The 16,635-nt window shown below is 41.9% G+C and overlaps 1 protein-coding gene across 1 annotated transcript in view; it reads left to right on the forward strand.

Moving 5' to 3' along the window:
* The window catches only part of riox1 (ribosomal oxygenase 1), a 69,343-nt gene extending 54,744 nt beyond the window's left edge, over nucleotides 1–14,599 (forward strand). The window contains exons 11-15 of the mRNA XM_078405875.1: nucleotides 5,404–5,548; nucleotides 7,170–7,290; nucleotides 10,967–11,066; nucleotides 11,352–11,438; nucleotides 13,522–14,599. Of these exons, the coding sequence (XP_078262001.1) occupies nucleotides 5,404–5,548; nucleotides 7,170–7,290; nucleotides 10,967–11,066; nucleotides 11,352–11,438; nucleotides 13,522–13,596 (528 nt within the window). The 3' untranslated portion in view covers nucleotides 13,597–14,599. The remainder of the gene's footprint in view (nucleotides 1–5,403; nucleotides 5,549–7,169; nucleotides 7,291–10,966; nucleotides 11,067–11,351; nucleotides 11,439–13,521) is intronic.
* The last annotated feature ends 2,036 nt before the right edge of the window (nucleotides 14,600–16,635 follow it).

Genomic DNA, 16,635 nt, shown 5'->3' on the forward strand with positions numbered 1-16,635 from the left:
GGAGGGGGTCCTAGGGTTATGTTTCTGTTTCTCGAACCTGCAGTAGAACTCGTTCAGGTCGTTGGTCAGCTGACGATTGTCCAAGGAGCGTGGAATTTTCCTCTTGTACCTGGTGATTTCTTGCAAGCCCTTCCAAACTGAATAGGAGTCATTAGCTGGGAACTTGCTTCTCAGCTTCCTTGGCCGCTCTGATTCCTCTTCTCAGCTTGTACTTGGCCTGCCTGTAGAGGTCTGCATCCCCGCTCCTGTAGGCCTCATTTTTTGACTGGCGGAGCTGCCTGAGTTCTGCTGTGAACCAGGGTTTGTTGTTGTTGTACCAGATCCGGGTCTTCTTGGGAATGCAACTGTCCTCGCAAAAACTGACATAGCATGTCACAGTGTCTGTGTACTCATCGAGGCTTGTGGTTGCTTCCCTGAACACATTCCAATCAGTGCAGTCAAAGCAGGACTGTAGTTTTTCAATGTCCCTGCTTGTCCACCTTTTCGTTGTTCTGACCACAGGTTTAGCACAAGGGATCAACTGCTGGAGCTCCGTCCGCCCCCACTGGCTGGCTTCGCCAGGGTTACATCAGAAATCCCCAAGGAACTGAGGAGGAAATATAGGGGATGCCGAGTGGGAGTAAAACGACATGTGGAAAAAAGGAGGTACAAGCCATACTTGCCTTCCATCATAATTGGGAAAGTGAGATCACTGGCTAACAAGATGGACAAGCTAGCAGCACTAGTGAGGACCCAGAGGGGGTACTGTGAGAGCAATGTGATGTGCTTCACGGAGACATGGCTCCACGAGGACATCCCTAAGTTCACCACTAGTATGGATGGCTTTCAGACTGTTCGGGCGGACAGGGACTGCAGAGAGAGTGGCAAGTGTAAATGTCGGGGACTTGCTATTCTCGTTAACATCAACTGTACAACCCTGGTCACATCACGGTTAAGGATGGCTGTGGGTCTCCGTCCATACTATATGCCCAGGGAATTCTCACGTGCTATTGTGGTGGCTGTTTACTTTCTTCCATCCGCCAACCTGCTGAGCGCGTGTGACGTCATCCACACAGTTACAGCAAGACTCCAGACACAACACCTGAGTGCTTTCATCGCTATCTCGGGGCATTTCAACCACGTGACTCTGGACACTACCCTACCCACTTTCACTCAGTTTGTTGACTGTCCGACCGGCCGCCCTAGCCGAGTACAAGCGGTCAGCCAACAAGAAAAATCTGCAGATCCTCAGGGCTGCCAGGAGCAAGGCTCAGCAGACTGCCAGGCGTTGCACCAGTGAGTACTGGACACAGCTTGGTGAGGACATCCAGAAGGCTGCCATAACAGGGAACATAAGGGGATGATGGCATTAAGAAGGCACTAGGACCAGTCCAGAGCAAGACAGCCCCCCTCAAATCCTCCACTGGGGAAGTAATTACAGACAGATGCCAGCAGATGGAGAGATGGGTGGAACACTACTCCGACCTCTACTCGAGAGAGAACACTGTGTCCCACTCAGCCCTTGACACCATCGAGTGCCTGCCGACCCTGGATGAGTTAGATGGAGAGCCGACGGTAGAAGAGCTCAGCAGGGCCATTGACAGCCTGGCCTCAGGCAAGGCCCCAGGCAGCGACGGGATTCCCCCTGACCTGATCAAGCATTGCAAATTGTCCTCTGAAGACGGAGCTGTACCACAGGACATGAGGGATGCCATGATCATTACCCTCTACAAGAACAAGGGCGAGAGAAGCGACTGCAACAACTACAGAGGCATCTCCCTCCTCAACATCATCGGCAAGGTCTTTGCTCGGGTCATCTTGATCCGCCTGCAGAAGCTGGCAGAAGGTGTCTACCCAGAGTCACAGTGTGGTTTCCGAGCTGGAAGGTCAACGGTAGACATGGTCTTCTCCCTTCGCCAGCTCCAGGAGAAGTGGAGAGAACAGCGGATGCCCCTGTATATTGCTTTCATTGACCTCACCAAGGCGTTCGACTTCGTCAGTAGAGATGGCCTATTCAAGGCTCTCGCAAAGATCAGCTGCCCACCAGAACTGCAGAGCATGATAGAATCCTTCCACAGCAACATGAAGGGGGCAGTGCAGTTCATTGGCAGTTCCTCGGAGCCCTTTGACATCCGCGGTGGCGTCAAACAAGGCTGAGTCCTCGCTCCCCCACTCTGGGATTTTCTGCGCTCTGCTCCTGAAACATGCCTTCGGCACTGCAACAGAGGGGATCTACCTGCCTACTAGATCAGATGGCAGGCTCTTCAACCTCACCCGCCTCAGAGCCGCTAAAAGTACGTGAAACTCTCATCAGAGACATGTTGTTCGCCGATGACGCAGCAGTTGTGTCCCACACCCAGCAGGAACTACAGTCACTGATGGACCGCTTCTATCGGGCTTGCAAGGACTTCGGACTGACCATCAGCCTGAAGTAGACGAACGTCCTAGGGCAGGATATAGAGGCACTGTCTGTCATCATCATCGACGACTACGAACTCGATGCGTCCATCAGTTCACGTACCTCGGCTCCACCATCACCGACAACCTGTCCTTGGACACAGAGATTGACAAGAGGATCGGGAAGGCAGCTACAACTCTCGCTCGCCTCACAACTCGAGTGTGGACCAACCCAAAGCTGACAGTGAAGACAAAGAGCACAGTCTACAACGCCTGTGTCAACAGCACGCCTGTGTCAACAGCATGGCTGGGCCATGGAGGATGGCCGAATTTCAAAAGATATCGTCTATGGAGAGCTGACATCTGGGAGGAGAACCATCGGCCACCCCCAGCTACGTTACAAGGATGTCTGCAAGAGAGATTTAAAGGTGCTCGACATTGGTGTGGAGTCCTGGGGGAGCCTTGCAGCTGACTGTACGAGGTGGAGAGGTACCCTGAACCAACATCTCAAAATGGGGAAAGAGAAACTGATGAATGCAGTGGCAGACAAGCGGGCACGCAGAAAGGAGCGCAGCAACTTCAACAGACCAGAGACCACACACAAATCTGACCTTTGCGACAGAGACTGTCATTCCCGCATTGGTCTCTTCAGCCACAAGCGACGCTGCTCTAGCCGAGGTGTGGAGCAAGCAGCCAACTAGGATGCATCACCCATGGGGGGGGGGGGGAGGGGCTAATATGTATTTTGTGTGTTTTATGACTGTTGGCAAATTAATTTCCCTCCTGGGATAAATAAAGTTCTATCGTATCGGATCGTACCAGCGCCTAATAGAGCCTCAGCATTACATCCCTGTTTTTGTACACAAGCCCTCTTGAAATAAATGCTAACATTGAGTTTGCTTTCTTTACTACTGATTCAACTTGCAGATTAACTTTTTGGGAATTGTGCACCAGCACTCCCAAGTCCCTTTGCACCTCCGATTTCTGGATTCTGTCCCCATTTTGTCAACGAAAAGACTATACATGATTACAATCAAACCATCCACAGTAGTACAGATAAAGGCTATATAATTTAGTGCAAGATGAAGTCCAATATTGTCCAACATTGTTCAAAGGAATCCAACGAGGTAGATAGTAGCTCAGGACTGCACCCTACCTTGTGAGAGGACGGTTCAGTTACCTGATATCAGCTGGAAATAAACTGTCCCTGAATCTGGAGGTATGCATTTTCAAACGTCTGTACCTCTTGATGGGGGAAGGGAGAAGAGGGAGTGACTAGGGTGAGACTGGTCCTTGATCACGCTGATGGCCTTGCCAACACAGCATGGTGTAAGTGGAGTCCATGGAAGTGTTAGTGGAGTCCATGGAAGGGAGGAGGTTGGTTTGCATGATGATCTGGGCTACATCCACAACTCTCTGCAATTTCTTGCAGTCTTCAACCATGCTGTGATGCATCCTGATAAAATGCTTTCTACAGCGCATGTAATGTTGGTGAAGGCTGTTGGGCGACATGCCGAACCTACCAAGACTTCTAAGGAAGAGGTGTTGGTGTGCTCTCTTGGCCATTACTGTTTGATGTGATAATTCTGTTTCTCTCTTCATGAATGCTGTCAACTCACCGTTTTTACTTCAGTTTCTGACTTGTCTCTTGAAGTACAGTGATCAAGTCAGTTTTCCATACAAAATCCCAATGGGACAGGATCAATGATCATCATCATTGTCTGAAAGAGTCGACAAAAAAAACATTGCTTGTTCTTTGACAACAACTCTGGCAAGCCCCAATGAAGTCTGAATACTACTCTTAGAGATCTATTTTTATTTTTCGGCAGGCGATAAAAACGTCAAATTTAAATTCTTCACTCGTGTAATAAGATCTGTACTCTCTATACTTCTTTGACCCAGGTGTCTGGATTACTAATATAATTTAAATCACTGCACCACGCCCTTCGGAACATTGGCTTATTGCTTGTATACGCTGGACCTTATTCCTTATCAAAGATACTAGAGGAGCAAGATGAACCACTCTGTCGAAATGGCCTATACTGAAGTGTAGTATGCAAAGGAGCGCAATTTTAATAAGCAAACCCTGCCATTTGCTATGCCTCTCGCAGTGTAATCAGTGTTTTGGGGGAACTCGTCTATCAATTCACAGATTTTTGTTATTTTTCTTTGTAAATGTTTCTGCAAGTTTCTGCCTATTAAAATGGTACCATGACATACTACGGTTTTTAGGGTCGAGTGGTCTATCTTGCTCTGCTCTATTATCTTTGTTCCTTACCCATACCATTCCTGCAATACAGCTGCAACAGTTTATTTCCAGGCATGTGAATTTTCCACGGATTTACACGTTTTTATCATCCATTTTCCGCGCTTTTTGCATGATTTCCGCGTTTTTCACTTTGTCAAAATCGCGTTTACCAACGGCGAAATCGGATCAGTAAAAAAAAGAAAATAAACGATGTATAGACTTGTAATGAGCACTAGGGTTCCGTTAGAGGTCGCTAAGGGTTCTGCGAGAAACCTCCCGCATCCTGAAAATCTCCCCGAAAATGTGGCACCTAGGCTGGACAAGGCAGCCAATCTCGACCTCATCGGGATTTCCACAGCCGATCGGTGGGTTGAATTTGCAACCTGCGGCCGGGACTCTGGTACTCCAGCCCAGCTCATGTGATGGAGCCAGCACATCTATCCCCATAGCCAACTTCCTTAGCCAGCTGGATAAACCAGCAAAGCTCTGGAACCAAGAGGGCCAGAAAATCAGTGGTGGAACTGTAATGAGTAAATATTAAATTTAAGTGCAAGATTATATAATTAAATTAATTAAAACAATAAAAATGTTATTAGTATACACGTTATTTTGTAATGTCCGTTTTTACTTTGAAATGTACTAAAAGAGGCTTGAACCTGGTAATTTTTCTAAGGTTTTTCCAATTTCTTGCCCCCCGCTGTACGCCTCGCGCCAGCACTCGGCTCTTTTCCTCTTTTTTACCTCACTCACATGCCTGAAATCTGAATTTTATTTCTTAGGAAGATGACCCACGGAGGGAAATATTTAATAAGAAGGTTTACAATCTACTGAAAAAGTTACTCAAGTATGCACCAATCGATGCAGCTGTTGATCAGAAAGCCAAAGATTTTATTCATGATTGCCTACCTCCTGTACTTACAAAAGGTATTTTGATTATTTTATTAATTGCAGCCTTTTAATGTGAGTGGAATAACTAGTATTGAATAAATTCAGCTCTCTGCAGCGAGTCATGCTCCCACTGGGATACCATGTGAATACTGCACACTTAATGTTTTGGCACATCACCTCATACATAGTGCACATGAGACATTGTTTTGGGAGCTATCATTCACCAGCACTTCATTTTTATTGCTGTGAGCCTGAAAAAAGAATCACTTTTGGAATCTTTTGTTCTTTTTATGTATAAAGCAACAGATAAGGTCAAATAGATGTTTCCTTTTCTATATCCAGTCAAACCCTGGATTTGCCTCTAAAACCCTCTAAAAGCCATGGCATGTTATTATTAATTGTATAAGTTTTAAATGTAATTTTTACTGACGATTTGTTTCATATTTTGGTTTTCTTTTCACTCTTACTGGGTCTGGGTTACCTTATGTGAGCCACATAGCCTCAACAGATCACTGCTTCATTTGCAGTCTTTCTGGTTTGAAAACATCACAATTTTCACAGCTTTCATCAAAGTCCTCTTTGGGGTTTATTATTTCTACTATCTCTACTATGTCCTTTTAAACTGTTCACTATGTTAGAAGATGTAAGAGATGACTGTCAATGTCCCAACTTTATCTCTATACCCTTATGATGAGAGTGCATCCCAAAGCTCTGAGTGCCTTTCTGATTGAATCACCACAGGGGAAAATGAGGAATAACATTTTTGCACAGTTAGGGTCTGATGGTGGCAGAAAGTGATTTAATGGGAGCATTGACATGGGAGCTGGATAAATATACCAAAGGAAGGGAGTTGCATGGCTCTGGGGAGAGGCTATTTTTAGATAACCAATTCATCTTAGCCCCTTAGTTTAAAGGAAATTTTGATTTTACAGTTCAAACAACTTTGTGGTTAATAAATTACTTGAAATATTATTGTTTATAATAAGGTGTCAAAATGGAACCAACTGCCTTGATAGAAGTAACCAGTTCATTGGTCTTTCCTTGAGGGATAACTATAATTAGCAGGATAATGGTAAATTATTGTTCTCCGCGATAAAATGGAAGCTTGTCTATTCACTTGACAAGTACATGGGGCACGGGACAGCAATTCTTTTAAATGCAGTATATTTAAAGTGCAAATTAAGTGTCACAAATTACTAGAATAGTTGAAACCTGAAGCCACATGTACTAACATCTGCGATACTCTTTAAAAATGAATACTTTTGTTTGTCCTTTTCACTCATCTGTCATCTTGACCTGCAGGATTATTTGTATTAATCTAAATTAATCCTTGTATAGATATAGTAGGAAACCGTTAACCCTCCAATAAATTTGCATGCAAGAGCTCTCAAACAGATGTTCTCAACATAAGCCTCCAAATCAGTTTAGTCACCTGCTTTAGTTATGAATACTTGTATTTCAGTATTCTGGTTGTTGCACTGGAGGTAGTTGTGTGAGTGGGGTATTGGTGTTACAGGGAGAGTCTGATAGATGGAGATTGATACAGAAATATCGGGTATGTTCAGATTGAGCCTGGACCTCTCATAGTATAAAATGTGTGGCTCAGACTCAAAACTGCTTACTTTCTAATTAAGAATAATTGCATTTTCCCTCCTAGAGGAACTGGCATGCACTGTGTACAGTTCACCAGTTCGATGGAGAAATGGTGCACCACACAACGCTGTCGTGCAGTTACGAGGAAGTACCCGGATACGAATGCTTCGTAGTAATATTGCCAGGTCTCTTAATTCTACTTATTTTGTTAATAGCTTTCATAATAGTGATCTCATAAAATTGTATTAGTTTTTTGATCACATCTTGGCACAGAGCATCAGTGCATCTAGTGGGAAGAAAGTGAGATCATAGAACTCCCCACCCTGCCACTCCTTTCACTAATACAGAATGTTCTCTTAGGAAGAAATACACAAAGTTAAGGCTACGTGTTATGAACTGCATCTCCTGCTCTCTGCCAAGAAATACTGATCTTGGAACATTCTAATGTGACCGTCATAATTTGAGGGCTAAAATTTTTGATCATTGTGAAATACACTGATGAATAATAAGCAGGGTGTTACCCTACTCTTACATGGATATGCAGGAAATGGGGGGATATGGATCATGTGTAGGCAGATGGAGTTAGTTTATCTTGGCATCATGTTCGGCACAGACATTATGCACCAAAGACCCTGTCCGTGTGTAGTACTTTTCTATGCTCGATGTATTGAGTGTCCCCAGTAGATTGCTATGGGACAGGCAGGATCCCAAGTTTCCATTTAACAGGCAGATTCCAAAATTCTCATCATAATCATTGCTCAATCAACACCAACAAAAAGAGAATTAACATAAAAATTTGCAGCAGGCCCTTCAAGTCTGTTCTGTCCTTCAGTGAAATCATGGCTGTTCATCCAGTTCAATGTCCCATTTCAGATTTCTCCCCATATACCTTGATCTCTTTAACTGTTGCTACCACATCTAACCTCTCTTTGAATATATGTAATGATCTGGCCTCAACTGCCTTCTGTAATAGAAATGCCATTTGTTCACAATTCGTGAAAAGATCTCTCCCCATATAAATCCTAATTACCCCTTAACCTTAGGCTGTGACTGGTTCTGGTCCTTCCCACTATCAGCAACATCATTCCTCCATCTATTCCATTTGGTTTTTCAGGATTTTGCAATTTTTTTAAATTTGACATCATACAGCATGGAGTGAGGCCTTTTAGCCCAACTCGCCCATGCCAGCCAATATGTCTATGTCTATCTGAGCTAGTCCCATTTGCCTGCATTTGGTGCATAATCCTCTCAAACATTTCTTTCCATGTACTTGTTTTTTTAAATATTGTAATTGTACCCACCTCAACAGGTGCCTTTAAAATCCTGTACAATTGCAGTAAAGTATCTCTACCTGTACTCAATTCCTCTCGTTGCGATGGTCAATACAGCAATTGCCTTCTTGTACTTAACTGGTGTACAAGGACACTCGGGTCTCACCATACCCCTTGCCCCCTCTCTCACTCTGCAGGTAATCTGTCTTCCTGTTTCTGCCAACTGAGTGGATAACTGCACATTTATCCACATTATTACCACAGCTGCTGTCTCAAACTGCCCAAATCACTCTGAAGGTTCTCTGCATCTGCTTCACAACTCACGCTCTCATGCAGCTTAGTAGCATTTGGTGCTACTAGATTTAGTTCCCTCATCTAAATCGTTAATATGTATATTGTGAATAGCTGGGGCCCAAGCACTGAAATCTGCTCTGCACTGTTACTCACTACCTGCCGCTCAAAAGAGGGCTTTTTTACATCTACTCCATCATGAGTTCATAGAGAATTTTAGTTACAGTGTAATCTCCCTCTTGTAAATTAACGTTGTTTGACAGAACCTGTCACCAATTTCCAATTATCAGCTATTAAACTTTTAATAATGGACTCTAGCATATCCCCCCTCACTGGTACCAGGTTAATAGCTTTTTTAATTCCATGTTTTCTCTTTTCCTCCCTTTTTTTGTGTACATTATCTGCCTATATTTAAGTAGGAAATGAACTAGAAACTATGAGTATTTGAAAATGATCACTCCACGGTTTCCACCTGAGAAATCAGTGGATGTGAATTAGCTATGTAAAAAATCAGAAAGATTGGTTTTCACAAATAAATTCAAACAAGAAGGATCTGTTGGAAGAGTACTTTCCTTACAAACTTTATTCTTCTTTTCATCTAAGTACCCCTCTCAACCCTTCCGAATTTGGCGGAAAGTTTCCGCTTTCTTATTTAATTTCCGCCATTCTGATTTCGCCTCACATTTTTCCGCAAAACAGTCGGTAATTGCAATTTGTCAATTCGGCTGCTGGAGGTTGCTAGGGGTTCCGCGAGAAATCCCCCCGCCCTGGAAGTCTCCCCAAAAATGTGGCACCTAGGCTGGGCAACGCAACCAATCTCGACCTCATCGGGACTTCCATGGCCGATCGGTGGGTTGAATTTGCAGCCGGGGCTCTGGAACGCCAGCCCAGCTGGAGCCAGCACATCTATCCCCATAGCTGACTTCCTTGGCCAGCTGGATAAACCAGCAAAGCTCTGGAACCAAGCATGCCAGAAAACTAGAACTGTAATGAGTAAATATTAAATTTAAGTGCAAGATTATATAAGTGCAAGATTATAGTATTAATTAATTAAGACGGGGTTAAAATATAAAACACAGCAGAAAAGCCAATTACCACCTTTTTGGGCTGATTATCAATTAATGTGCAAATTTACTTCAACAAGTACTTCTGTATGATTAGTTGAGTCACATATATCAACTCTTTCTTCATAACCTAGTCATACATTTTATGACCATTGTTCTTTTATTTAATACCAAGTGTATTGGGATGTGTAAAGAAAAAGCAAAATAGAAAAAACAAAACAAAACAATTTTTTCTTTGTGTTGCAAAAAGTATCTCTTTTCAATAACCTTTCTAAAATAGCAAAATATACTCATGATAGGCCTGACATTGTACATGTAGTCCAAGAACTACAGACTGTTGGAAATAATAGTCATTTTTCACACAAAGCGTATACGCATTTGGCGTGCATACTTTTTTTTGCTGAAAAGTTGCATTACGTGCCATATGAATTTTGATATAAAATTCTGAACATCAAAATTATGAATTTGTAAAATCAAATGTTGGGAGGTCTGCCTAAGGAGTATAATTTGTCCATAGTTTCCTATCAGAAATGCTTAATAGTTAATGCTAATTTTTAATATAGATAGCTTTTGTGCCATCTTTGTGGAAATCCTCTTACCAATTTGTTGTGGTAATTATACTCGCAGTTTTAGGTGAACTTAAATCTTTCACCCACCTGCCTGTTTTGGTGTCTTCGGGTGTAAAACAATGCTGAAAATTATTTGGAATGAATCCAAGATTGTTATACTATCCTGTAAGATACTTCACTTTAATTAGTTGAGTAAAATTTAGCCCAACAATTAAAATTCAGCTTTGCTGATTTCTTTGTCATTTACTTTAAGTAATAAGTCCCATAATTTTTTAAGTGAGCAAAGCCATAAAGGAACAGAGTGGTGCAGTGGATTACAAAATATGTCGTTGGCCTTCAGACCTGACATCAAACTCTGTCCAGCCTTCAGTTGTACAAGTTCACCAGCAAAACATTTTGGCAGGCTCATCTCACATTGAATAAATCTGAGCCCATTGCCTTACAACATTGTATTAGCTACTCAGACATCCAAGTAGGAGCCTTCTACTGGAGATGTGTATAGTGGTTTTGCAATGGAAATAGTTCTCAAAAGTTTCTTGACCTTATTGAGACAACCAAACGTGCTATATGCTCATTGACCCGACATGTTAAATTCAGTTGACAGTTCTCTCACATCAATTTCTCATCCATACTAATAGATGTGCCTATTTTGTTCCCCTTCAATAGGTTATGTGGTGAGAATGGGAGCATTTTACTCTATTATACAATTGAAAATTCCAGAGAATACCACAAGGAGGAAAGTAAATGCATAGAAATAGATCCTGAGGTAAGATAGATATTGTCTTGAGTTCCTTTGAAATGATATTTTAGAAAAAACAAATATCCTTTTATTTCCTTATATTAATTATTATTGTAATATTTCAAATGTCTTTCAAATTTTGGGCTTGTGTGCAGGGTGCCTGGACAAACAATTGCTTGAGTAAACTAGCTGACTGTTTAGTTCACTAGCATAACATCTTAATTGAACATGGAAGTGTAAGATGCTGCATTTTGAAGAACTGAGTAATACAAGTTTTTCTGCAACTATAAACTTGTCCTGTTTTTCTTCCAGCTCGCTGATGGGGTAGAGCTATTGCTTTGCTCATATCCACAATATATAAAGGTTGATAGTCTTCCAGCTGGAAATCTTGATGACAAGGTAGGAAATCTCCTAGGTTGGAAACTGAGCGCATCAGTCCGTTATGTGCTCGCCTGGTCTGCGCTCAGTATCTGAATTTAAATGGGTTTGAAAGAGCTGGCAACCATAAGGAAATAGATAAATAACATAGAATATACAGAGATAGTACATTTCAACTCATGGATATGATAGGATAAATAAGAGCATAACAAGAAACAGTACGGTTTCTTGAGTCTGCTCCTCTAGTCGGTGAGATTTTTGCTGTTGATTTCCTCTTGTCCTCAACCCTTTTTTGCTTGGTCTCCATACCTTCAATTTCACTGAAGTTAATCTCAATCCTGGATATATTTAATATCACACTCTTCATTGTTCTGTGGGGAGAATTTTGAAATACTTTGACAGATAAAAAATTCCTTCTCATTGAAGTCTTCTGTCTCCAACGCATTATCCTGAGATTGTGTCTTCTATCTCTCAATCTTCCACCATAAGAAATCTATGTATCAAGATCTTGTATGTTTCCATAAGATCACCCATCATTCTTCCTAACTTGAGAATATAAACACTATCTTTTCTTGTAATTTTTTGTAACCAAAATCAATGTGGTGGGTCTTCTCCATGCTACTTGCAAGGCAAGTATTTTTTCTTGCATAAGGTGATCAAACCTGTACATAGTATTCTTATAGTTAGACCACTAGTGGGATTAGACCACTGGGATTCTAAGGTCCATTGAACACCCCTCCCTGCCAGTCCATCTTTACCAGCTACCTCCACTCCCACTGTCGTGCCTCTCACACCATCGTCCTGAAGCAGTTCTACCATCTAGGCTGTAGTTATGCAGTCACCCTACTGACTGAACTTATGTCAGCTTGATACAACCAGTCCACGTTCTGTCCCCATCTACCAATATCTTTTCTAGCATAATTCACTAACCCTATGACATACATTTGGAGCCCTGCTCAGTTATGCTTGTGGAAGCAAGAGAGATAAGGAATAGACAAGTATAATGGTGGACCAAAGGGCCTCTCTTTGCTATGCCACTCTATTGAATGGGGTTCTTGAGGAGAGGAGAACATTGAAATTTAATAGCGCTGCTAAAAGCTATGAAAGGTTTTGATAGGATTAAATAAGGAGAAGCTACTTCACAAAGAAGATGCAGTAACCAGTGAACATAAGCTTACAATAACTGCTGCAAGAGCCAGAGGAGGGAAGAAACTTCTTTTCCTCAGCGAGTTTGGGATTTTTGCCTGCAGGGATGGACAAAGCAAACTTAATATATTGCAAAGGGAATTGAATAAATACACAAAGGAATAAAACGTTTGATGGCTATAAAGGGAATAAAGCAGCAGGGGGGCTGATTGGAAAGTCCTTTCAAAGAACCAGACCAAACATAATAAGCCAGGTGGCATGTTTATGTGTTATATTATTCGCTGAGTATGTTCTGGCCGATGGCCTTTTTCCACAGCTGCGTGATATTAAGGCCAATTCTAACAGTTCAACTACTCTCTCTGCTAAGAACAGAAATCTCAGCACTGACAGATGTTTAAACCTCTAAAACCTCTAGATGTTTCCAGGTTGTCTTGTTCATTTCCACAATAGAAGTTTATACATTCATAGAACAATAACGCACAAGAACAGACCCTTCAGCCCACAATGTCCATGTTGAATATGATGCCAAGGCCATGTCTTATCCACCTGCACATAATGCATATCCCCCAATTCCCTGCATATCTATATGTCTATCCAAGAGCTTCTCAGATGCCACTGTTGTAAATGCCTCACCTACGAATCCAGGCAACGCGTTCCAGACACTCCCCACCGTCTTTTTTAAAATGTTGTCCCGCTCATCTCTTTAGAACTTTGCCCCTCTCACTGTAAAGCCTCTTGCATTTAATTTTTCTATTCTGCAAAAAAAAGGTTCTGGAGGTCCAGTTTTCATTTAACTTACTGGCATAAGTTAAGTGACCGTTTAGACTTGGGATTTAGAATGGCTGGGAGACACAACTTCACAGTTTACTGTCAGATGGGAAGCAGTTGATATTGTGTTTACATACAAAATACAAGGCAGAATGTATCCATAGCTAACTGCATTTGCTTCTTTCTACAGATCTCCTTAGCTGTTGCCTTGTATGAAAAAGGTCTGCTGATGACTGAATATCCACTCCTACCCAAGAGAGATTGATCTGGGAACTGGACATTTTAAAGGCCCGTTGCATCCAGTTATCCACTTATTTCATATTTGCATAGTTCATTGTACAAATACTTAAGATTTGATTTAAATATGATTTTGTTTCCAGTTTGACTGGTCTTGCCTTTTTTATGTACTTATAGTTATTTAAATTCAGAAATGAAGCAAGATCACGCCACCATTGAAAAATGCATTATTGACTAGAATAGATGTGTGTTCAGTGGTATGTGACTCTACCCCATTGTTACTGGAGAATCCTTGGTATTTTGCAGTGCTTTCTATGTATATGTACTGCAGAACCATAAGTGAATAAGAAATGTGCACAGTATGCTGATGAGTATTGAATTATGATTTTTTTGCTGCTGCCACAAGGGGCAGGCAGAATGCTCTGAAAAACTATTAAAGCAAATTATGTAACCCACCATTTTTGGATTCCTAATTATGTGATGGGGAGAAGTAAGAATTGTGAAGCGAATGTCATAAATTACTTCCGTATTTGAAAAGAAAATCTAAGTAAGGCCAAAGGGAAGTGAGCCAAATTGGGAAACCCTTTTAGAGGCTGAATGGCCTCCTTCTTTGCTGTACTATTTGATTAAAACAGATGTCAGGTAAAAAGGGGGAGGCTGTTAACATTCACTGCAATATCAGGGTAGGTTTGACTGCAGCCTTTAGTGCCTACATGTGCACTTTAAACATGGATATCCAGAAGTTGCTCTCAGACCCACCCTGCTGCACCATATGCTGCAGGATTGTAATGTTCACTGACACTTGCTGTTGAAACGGAATCAGTGTGATGTATTTACCGAGTATTACTGTGTTAAACATGCCTGACAAGGTTCATGCTGGTGCAGGCTTAAGTAATAGAGTTTTAAAAGACACAAAAGATTATTGTACTTTGAGCAGCTGCTATGGCTATGAAAAAAATAATGCTGTGTCTCAGTTCATCAGAAAAATAAATGCTGTTGATTTTTTTAAATTAAAGGTTTATTTAAGTACATTCTATCAGTCTTTTTCATATTTCTCTCTATTGATTCCATCTGTATACCCCAATGTATATTTTGTTTCCTGAATATTTACATTTATTTCCTGGTCTGAACTTGTCCTGCCTTACCGAATGACTTTAGCAGCCTAGCTCTTATGTTCTATTTACATATTGTCAACGATTCCCTATATAGCGCCAAGCTGAAACAAATGTTGGATTAGAGGCTGTCTGCATTGTAATTTCAGCCAAATGTGTGTAGGTCCCTTTCAGACGAATGACAAAGGATGTTCCCTTGCACTACACTTGCTGAAGTGTGGATGCAGAAAATATTCACAAGAATTTAAACAGGACTGGAGGGCTAGAATTATAAGGAGAGGCTGGATAAGCTGGGTGTTTTTACCCAGGAGCATTGAATGCAACGGGGTGACCTTAGAGAGGCACATTAAATCATGAGGGGCATAGATAAGATGGATGGTCACTGTCTTTTTCCCCCAGTGTAGTGGAGTTGAAAACTAGAGAGCAGAGGTTTAAGGTGAGAGGAATGATTTAAAGAACCTGAGGGGCATCTTTTTCACTGAGATGGTGTATGTACAACGAGCTGCTAGAAGACGTCAACAAATTGTTGTTTGAAAAACATTGAGGGAGGGAGGTACATTTATAGAAAAGGTTTGGAAGGGTATGGGCAAAGTGGGACTAGCTCAGTCTGCATGGAGGGCATCTTTCTAAGCTGAAGAACTCCATGAATATATGTTGAATACATGCAATTTAGTTTGCGGGGTTTCTCTCATGAACTCGATTGGCTGCGCTGGAAGATTGCGTTGAATCCAGTGAGAGTTTGCTGACAAAACAGAATTGGCTTCTTGGGAGGAATTTATCTTGGATGCAAAGTCAGTTCTCTATTGCAGAACTAAAGGTAGCAAAGACACAATGCACAAACAGCATCTGCAGATCCTTCCCACACAATCATCCAGACTCGTTGGGTAGTATCACGAATGACTGACTCCTGAAGGACATTGCTGCCTTACTGGGATTGCAGAAGTTGGTGAGAAGGACCTCCATTTGATATCATCCTTACTAACCCAGCCATACAGTTGCATTTGGCATGAGAACATTGGTAGAAGTGATTACTGCAATGTTCTTATGGAATGGCAGAAAACTAGGGAATCAGGAAATATATCACTTGCTACAGAAATGCCTGCTGTTGTAGCCACAAAACCTGCCTTTCGGCAATTTACTTTGCAGTGTTCACATGCGGCACACAGGTCAATGGAAGGTGGTGCATCCAGTTTTAGATGTAGCAATCATACAAATGAGTGTCTTGAGATGTTGAGTGACCTACTGAGTATTTCCACTATTTGGGGTATTTATTTCAGATTTCCAGCATTTGCATTTCCAGTTATATTTCTTTTCTATCAATATTACCTCCATTCACTCAGGATGAAATTTCAGAGTCCTGCTTCAGCAGGTCAAATAGCTCCTTTGGCCAGGTTTAGCCCAGACTTGCAGCACTGTCTGGAGTTTGCATGCTCTCCCGTGACTGAATATCATTCAGGTGTTCCAGTTTCCTCCCATATCCCCAAAACATTTGGATTGGTAGGTTAATTGGTCACTGTAAATTGCCACTAGTGTGCTGGGTGAACCCTGAGAGGAGTTGGAATAAAATCCAATTAGCATGTGATTATTGTAGATGGGCGCTTGATAGTTGGTGCGGTCGGTCTCAGTGGGCCAAAGGGCACAGTTCCGTGCTATGTGACTGACTGACCTTGAGAAGCAGAATGCGGGTTTGGGAGGAGTTGGCAATCTCTCTGCTGATATCAATAGGAGTCAGATTATCTTTCACTCGTGATTTAATGAGTTATATATATAAAATATAACAGGTTTGTCTGCCCTTATCCATCAGGTTCTTCCAATGGACTTTGCGTACGATGTATTCACAACATCAGGTTTGCTGTTTTATCTCTTGCACTTTTATCAAGGATGGTGGTGAGGCTGGCTGTCCTGTTCTGAGAGTGCATGTACTCGGAGTAGGATAAATATCCATCTCTGTCCAC

The sequence above is a fragment of the Rhinoraja longicauda genome, chromosome 9 (assembly GCF_053455715.1).
Source record: "Rhinoraja longicauda isolate Sanriku21f chromosome 9, sRhiLon1.1, whole genome shotgun sequence".
NCBI classification, from domain to species: Eukaryota; Metazoa; Chordata; class Chondrichthyes; order Rajiformes; family Arhynchobatidae; genus Rhinoraja; species Rhinoraja longicauda.